The sequence below is a fragment of the Alosa sapidissima genome, chromosome 17 (assembly GCF_018492685.1).
Source record: "Alosa sapidissima isolate fAloSap1 chromosome 17, fAloSap1.pri, whole genome shotgun sequence".
Lineage (NCBI taxonomy): Eukaryota > Metazoa > Chordata > Actinopteri > Clupeiformes > Clupeidae > Alosa > Alosa sapidissima.
In genome coordinates, this window is record NC_055973.1 from 30,758,446 (window position 1) to 30,766,885 (window position 8,440).

The 8,440-nt window shown below is 45.2% G+C and overlaps 1 protein-coding gene across 1 annotated transcript in view; it reads left to right on the forward strand.

Annotated features, from left to right (window-relative positions):
- Positions 1-6,694, forward strand: part of vstm2a (V-set and transmembrane domain containing 2A) — a 31,225-nt gene extending 24,531 nt beyond the window's left edge. The window contains exon 5 of the mRNA XM_042067235.1: positions 6,535-6,694. Within this exon, the coding sequence (XP_041923169.1) occupies positions 6,535-6,611 (77 nt within the window). The 3' untranslated portion in view covers positions 6,612-6,694. The remainder of the gene's footprint in view (positions 1-6,534) is intronic.
- Positions 6,695-8,440: the final 1,746 nt, after the last annotated feature.

Below are 8,440 nucleotides of genomic sequence, written 5' to 3' on the forward strand. Positions count from 1 at the left end.
ACACGGGTCTTTTACTGTAATTAGTAGCCAATGCTCCTTAGTAGACTTACTGTCCATATGGTATTTGGCATAATTTGCATGCAATAATAATTCAATTAATAATTCCGAAGATGATTCCTTAAATTACATCTAAATGATCAAATCTAAGATCTTTTTAAATGGAACCTATAGTTACATGACTGAATGTCATCTGTAGGTGGATATCAGCATGACAGCAAAACACAACAACAAGATAATAAACAAGTTAATAAACAACAAGTTAATAAACGCTTCATTTGTGTCCATCCAGCTTCTCTGGTTTACAGTGCTGTAATTGTGCTCAGCTTGATACTTAAATTAAGAATTATCTTCCTATACGATAGGAGGACAGCTCATTTTCACAATAACCCCCATTTTCATAAATTAGGAGCATTAACACCAATAAAATGTGTTTGTGAACAGGGGTTTTATTATCAAATGATTTCACAATATTGATTTCACACTTTATAATGGCCTGTATACCTCCAAATATACTGAGTCAAGACCAGCTCACTATTCATCCGCTGATAAGCCGTAAAACCCTGTCCAGGCCAGGGCTGAGTATTGACAGAAACACCAGTTAATGTTGCATGATACATGACATTGTTAGCACAGTGTATCTACGCTGCCTAGATCATTATGGTTGCGAATGCGATTTCAATTTCCCAGCACAATTAATCAGAGCTAGCTAAATGTGCCTTCAGGTGAACTCACAGCACTTGTGGAGAAAAGATGTGCTATGGCGTGATAGCAGCTGTGTTGTGCACTGGGCAGGGTCCCAGAAACAGGCCGGGCAGCAGCAGCAGAGAGCTTCGAGGTGTTTGATGTGGCAACACGAGTCCTGGCCGTGCCTCGCCTCCTAGACGCAGGTGAAATTTGCCCACCCCCAGTATACATTCCCTGAGCGGTTTCTCGTGAATTTGGGGGAAAGTGTTCATATATCAGTGAATGGCTGTTCCTCCAGGCATTTCACATGTACTCTAATGCCTTCCTACCCTGGCGATCCGGCTGTGAAATGACCAGCGTCATCAGAAGCGCTGTAGTCGGTTCCCATCGTGTCCCTTCCAGCTGGAAGGACAGTCTGGTGGGGCTGGCGGCCGAGGAGCATTACTCCAACATGGCCGACATGGCCGAGGAGCATTACTCCAACATGGCCGAGGAGCATTACTCCAACATGGCCGAGGAGCATTACTCCAACATGGCCGACGTGGCCGAGGAGCATTACTCCAACATGGCCGAGGAGCATTACTCCAACATGGCCGAGGAGCATTACTCCAACATGGCCGACATGGCCGACATGGCCAAGGAGCATTACTCCAACATGGCCGAGGAGCATTACTCCAACATGGCCGACATGGCCGACGTGGCCGAGGAGCATTACTCCAACATGGCCGCGGAGCATTATGGCCGAGGAGCATTACTCCAACATGGCCGAGGAGCATTACTCCAACATGGCCGACGTGGCCGAGGAGCATTACTCCAACATGGCCGCCACAGATCATCTTATCCTCAGCTTCCTCCTGCTGAGTGGGGGCACCGGGCGTCTCTGCCATGCAGGCTCTCTGTCTTACACACACACACACACACACACACACACATATACACTCACACACACACACACACACACACACACACACACACACACACACTCACACACACACACACTCACAGACACGCACACACTTGTGGTAGAAAAGAAGAAAAAAGAAAGGAAGGGAAGATATATATATTCATTCTTATAAGCATGGCCTTATACACTAATGCCTAACGACTAACACCATACTCTGAATAGAGTGACACATATGCAGAATCTATGCCAGTCATGCCTCTTTGAATTTGAATGTGAGAGACAGAGAGAGAGAAAGAGAGAGAAGAGAGAAAGAAGAAAGAGAGAGGGAGAAGAGAGAAAGAGAGAGATGGCATCTCTACAGAAGCCACTCCCTCGGGTGGACGTGTGAAAAAAAGAAAAGAATATAAAACACGAGGCCTTCACATCTCATCCGTCACGTGGAGCAGCGGCAGACATGTGTGTGTGTGTGGAGCAGCGGCGGGCATGTGTGTGTGTGGAGTGGGGCATGTGTGTGTGTGGAGCGGGGCATGTGTGTGTGTGGAGCGGGGCATGTGTGTGTGTGGAGCCTGCGGCTGAATATTGTATGTAGCGTGAGGTCGATGCGCCCCAGTGACTGTGAACTGTCATCGCTGGCTCACGCTGGAAAAAGAAAGTTCCGGGAACCTGGGAGGCGGTAAGGGGCTAATCTATAGCAAAGGAAGAACTCCCAAGCGGTCAGCTCCCTCAAACACTCAACAAATGCAGAGGATTAGGACACATAGAAGCACGGCTTGCAAAAAAGGTTTGTCTGCTAAATGCTAGCCAGTGCGGAGAAAAAGTCCAGGTGGTTTTAAGATACGGTACTTAACCGTTATTAGTGAGGAGTGACTGAAGGAGTATTTCTCTCTTTCCCGTAACCATGGAGAGGATTAAGGCTCTTGTGCATCACCTCGGGAGCCAGGACAGGAGAGGAGAGCAGAGGCCTGCAGACGTGATTAATTATCCTCGGCGAGGAGGGATGTTTGGGCGCGGCGTGATTGCCTGCCCTCGCTGGCACCTCTGTTTGCTTGATCACTCCGGGCCAAATGAGATCTGGCAGCCAGGAACTCCGGGTCAGGAGCTTCTGTCGTTCTCTCTCTATCTCCCTCTCTCTCTCTCTCTTCTGCACACTCTCTCCCTCTCTCTCTCTCCCTCTCTCTCACTCTCTCTCTCTCTCTCTTCTGCACACTTTCTCTTTCTCTCTCTCTCTCTCTTCTGCACACTCTCTCTCTCTCTCTCTCTCTATCTCCCTCTCTCTCTCTCTCTTCTGCACACTCTCTCTCTCTCCCTCTCTCTCTCTCTTCTGCACACTCTCTTTGTCTCTCACTCACCCCTCTCCTCTCTCTCCCTCAGTGTATCTTTCTGCCCCCCCCCCTCTCAGCACCTGCCTCCTCTCTCTTTTTCTCCTCTCTCTTGCCCAATTCTCACTCTTTCTCTCTCTCTCTCTCTTTCTCTCTCTCTCTCCAGACAGACCTCCATATTTAGTGTGATGGGGAGGACCGCAGCAGACCCCTAGTAAATGTCACTCTGCTTTAGTGAATATTTCATCTCCCATGTACTTACTCTGTCCTTGTTGAGGAAGTGACTGCTCTGCTCCCCATTTCCCCTGTGTTCCCTACTAGTTCTGTGGCCAATGAAACTCCATGTCTGACATTTGAAACTCCATGTCTGACGTTTGAGACTCATGTCTTCCTGACGTTTGAGACTCCATGTCTGACGTTTGAAACTCCATGTCTGACGTTTAAGACTCCTGTCTTCCTGATGTTTGAAACTCCATGTCTGACGTTTGAAACTCCATGTCTGACGTTTGAGACTCATGTCTTCCTGATGTTTATGACTCCATGTCTTCCTGATGTTTGAGACTCCAGGCTCTATTTTGCACACCAGCGCTATTGACTTTCCCTCCATTACGGTGTTCATTTTAGGACATCCTCAGACTCAGAAAAACATCTGTCATCTTCAGACAAAACTGCCTCAGCGTCAGAAAAACCTCTGTCATCTTCAGACAAAACTGCCTCAGCATCAGAAAAAACAGACTCAGGTGTCAGACTCAGAAAAACATCTGTCATCTTCAGACAAAACTGCCTCAGCATCAGAAAAACCTCTGTCATCCTCAGATAAAACTTCTTCAAACCAAACGGCCTCAAAAAACATCTCAAAGGAGTCAGATCTCAGAAAAAGTGGAGTCAGGTCTCAGGAAATCAGGTCTCAGAAAAAACGCGGTCAGAAAAAACAGTCAGACGAAAAAAATCTCAGATGAAATCTGACTTTCTGATGCTGAGGCAGTTTTGTCTGAAGATGACAGATGTTTTTCTGAGTCTTGACACCTGAGTCTGAGGATGTCCTAAAATGAACACCGTACTCCATCCTTTTGTTGTTTTCAAAAAACGTTTTATATCCATGATGGCCTTGAATAGTCTTGAGTTTGTGAATTCGCTTAAATAAGCTTATTATGTGCTGTTAACCAGCAACCATAGACAGTAAAAGAAAGCAGCAAGTAGCCTTGGCTACACTTTCTGTAGTTGCTGCGTCCATTCATTGTTATTCTCTCTCCTGCTCAAACAAAAGTTGTGTGTGCATTAAGTTGATGATAACGTGTTTACAAACTCTACTTTACATAAAATAAATATTGTAAATAGCCCACTGTCATGCAGTTAATGGGATACTGTGCAGAGTTGGAAAGTTAGGTCAACTTGGAAAGTGTTTCTAGTTGCCTGTTGGTAAGGTACAGCCGTAGCTTACACCTGCAGGAGCGCTTGCTTAGACGCCTGTGTTGCAAACACATCACATTTCCACGAATCACGGATGTGTTGATGACATAAATTATGAAATATTAGAGGACTTAATGAGACAAACTGCATGCCGATTCCCAAATGCCCCAGCAGCAGCACGGGAGAGGAGAGCTTATCTGACAGATCTGCATTGTCTATAGTGAGGTAATGTTAGATTACATTGCAAAAATATCACTATGCATTCATAAGCTCGTGATTCAGTGAGAGTGATCCCAAAACATCGGAAAGTGACATTTCTGTATTACATTTTGTCAAGAGGAAAAATCAATAGCAAACTGTTCACAACTGACTATAGCACTGTGAACCGTTCCTGGTTGTGCCTGCAAATCCGCCATCATAATAGCAATCTGCTATGGAACAAGCGTGCCTGTTGTTAAAGGGAATGTGAGATGATGCTCTGATTGGTTTATTGCACGTTACGCCCAAACCACACACATGAGTAATGTAGCTGCTACAAACCACCCCATTTTAGATTTGCGTCGGGCGCAACAGTCAATATTCCTCCGGTAAAATAGAGACAGTGCCCAAGATCCGCCCACAAAGCGATTTGCGCGAAGTCAATTGCGTTAAAGTGCAAGATATAGCCCTCCATGTCTTTTGATGTTTGAGACTCCATGTCTTACTGATTTCTTACTGATGTTTGAGACTCTAAGTCTTACTGATGTTTGAGTCTCCATGTCTTACTGATGTTTGAGACCCTCTGGAGGATCTGCTGAGTGTCTGAAGGTCTTTCAGGAAGATACTGATACAGTCACATACAGTATGGAACAGCAGGGAAACAAACTGCAGATCCTCCAGCTCTACACCCTCTAGACTCTGATAGACTATGGGTAGACTCTCAACAGGTTGTGTTCCACGGGCTCTCCCTGGCTTGTACTCCGCTGGCTCCCCCTGGCTTGCTTGTATTTCCTCGATTGGTCGTGGCTTTTCATGCGATCGCGCCATCTCTTATCAAAACAAGAAACGAGTCCCTCCGGTCCTCGGCTACACAGCACTTGCACAAGGCTGCCTTGTTGTGTTGGAGTCATCACAGGAAGACATAGACACAGAGGGAGGGAGAGATAGATAGGGAGAGAAAGAGAGAGGGGAGAGAGAGAGGGAGAGATAGACAGGGAGAGAGAGAGACAAGGAGAGATATACAGGAGAGAGAGAGAGAGAGAGAGAGAGAGAGAGAGAGAGAGAGAGCTAGGGAGAGAAAGAGAGGGAGAACGAGGGAGATAGACAGGGAGAGAGAGAAAGAGAGTTAGGGATAGATAGAAAGAGAGAGAGGGAGAGCAAGGGAGAGAGATAGACAGGGGGAGAGAGAGAGAAAGAGCGAGAGTGTGAGAGAGGTAGAGAAAGAGAGTGAGGGAGAGAGAGCGACAGACAGGCAGAGAGCTAGAGAGAGAGAGAGAGAGAGAGAAGGCTACAGTGACTGTGTGAGGAAGAGAGAGAAAGAGAGGAGAGAGCTAGAGAGAGAAAGAGAGAAAGAAAAGAGAGAGATAGATAGAAGGCTGCCTTGACTGTGTGAGGAAGAGAGAGATACAGAGGAGAGAGCTAGAGAGAGAAAGAGAGGAGAGAGATAGAGGAGAGAGCTAGAGAGAGAAAGAGAGGAGAGAGATAGAGGAGAGAGCTAGAGAGAGAAAGAGAGAAAGAAAAGAGAGAGATAGATAGAAGGCTGCAGTGACTGTGTGAGGAAGACATCCCCTGCAGTGCAAACGGGCCTTTGATGAGTTTGGGCAGTGGCAGGGACTCATGTAAATCCATTTCATGGTAGTTCAAAGACAGTTGAGTTGGTAGTTCCCTCTCTTTTCTTTAGGGGGCGATTATATCACCGGCTTTCTCTGGGTGCTGGGGGAGGAAGAAGAAGAAGAAGTTGGGATGGTTGACTGGGGATTTAATAAAACAGGCCTATTTGGATGCAGGGCACAGGCCCAGGACTTTGCACAACACAAATAAATAATGTAGCGTGTAGCTTTGTCATGTAAACATCCTGAAGAATGAACTCTCATTTGTCATACTGAACATATTGACACACTGGGGAGAGCACTGGAGGGAAGTTTGCTTTTTACATGTCATATCAGCCCAGGGAAATGTAATATTGCTGAAATGTGTCTGAAGCAAGTAAAGACTGTGTCTTGTGCCTTTCTTCTGCAGGTACACGGATAGCCTCACGCCACGGACTTGCTACCCTGCTTCTCACATGCGGCTTTGTGAGGGGAGCTCTGCTATAGTTTCAAGTGCTGACTCTTTTCTCTCTCCTTATCCCACAAAACCCCAAACACACACACACACACACACACACACACACACACACACACACACACACACACACACACGTACGCATGCACACACACACACACACACACACACGTACGCACGCACACGCACACGCACACGCACACGCACGCACACAGGCACACAAGCACACCCACACATGCACGCACATGCAATATCATCATCATCTCCTCTCGAAGAAAAGAGAAAATTGCCTGCTATTTCTATGGAGTGGACAGCACAGTTGGCCCTTACTTCAAAGCAACCCGGCGACGCATTCTAATTACCTTCACCACGAGCACCTTTTTCTACCCTACATTAGCCAGGAGGAGAGACTGTTGTACTGCACATTTAATTCCACACGCCCCAAAACAATACAGAACCCATGGACAGAGACACAAATTCCATATTTTGCAGAAGTATTTTGTTTATTATTTTCTTATTATTTGTAATTGTTTTTCTGCAGTACATTTCATGTAATGGTTCAGAAAATGAAATACAAAATCTATATTTGTGTTTATATTATATGAATATATACATTTAAAAAAGAACACAATTGTATACATATGTAGATAGATCATTGCTTGACTTAGAATGCCCCAGTATCCTGGACGTGCATAAAGTGAGGATCTGTGGTCATTTTTTTTTATCTCAATCTGTCCTGTGGTCAGAGGAAGAACATCCATTATAGATTTGTTTACAGTTTACAGTACACTACGCTTTCAATGGCTAATTGATTTCTACCGAACTGAGATGGAGCAGTGGTCAGCGATACTAGTCTGACACACATCCCAGGTTGGCCATACAGGTCAGTGTAGACCACTCGTCATGTTTGTTTTAGGTCTCTTATTTGACATAATAAATGTGGGTTGTTTCCTTATTGGTATGCAGGTGGCAACACCAAGGCAACAGAAGCCCATTCACTCTCTCTCTCTCCCTCTTTCTCTCTGTCTCTCTTTCTCCCTCTCCCTCCCTCTCTCTCTCTCTCTCTCTCTCTCTCTCTCTCTCTCCCTCTCTCTCTGTCTCTCTTTCTCCTTCTCCCTCCCTCTCTCTCTCAAACACAGTGTTTTGTGCCACCGTGTTCATGTGACGAGGTACCAAATGACATCAAAGTTGCAACACTGTTGTTTATTTCCCATTTCAGTTTTGGATTAATATTCTGTTTGCATTAATATTATACTCCGTTTGGATTAATATTATACTCCGTTTGGATTAATATTATACTCTGTTTGGATTAATATTATACTCAGGAGGGACTCCTGTACTTCTGGATAGCCAAGGCAGCCTCCTGTGCCTATTTCAAAAACAGCTTTTTGGATTTGAACTTATCAGGTCATATGACACAGTGTATATAAACCCAAGAGTTTCCCTTTGGGGATTAGGAAGGTATCTGTTGATAATGGATGCGTATGTCACGTCTTTTATTAGGAAGGTATCTATTGATAATGGATGGATATGTCACGTCTTTTAAACTGGGCACAGCTCTGTACTAGACATGGCATATTCTTCTGATCGTTCAAATGGAAAGTAACCAGACACATTAAGAGACATCACCTTCCATGTTATTCAGAACATAACATGGTATAAAGCACAGTGTGGAGGATACTAAATGCTGTGATGTATTTATATCAGAGACATCTGCTTCACGAAGCCCCATACACAACGCCTGACACTCACTGATACATGTGTCTGTGCATATACCATGGATTACAAAACAGAAGAAAAAGATAATCTTAATTAAAAAAAAAATGCAATCACTGTGCATAAGAAAGCAGGCAACAGACAT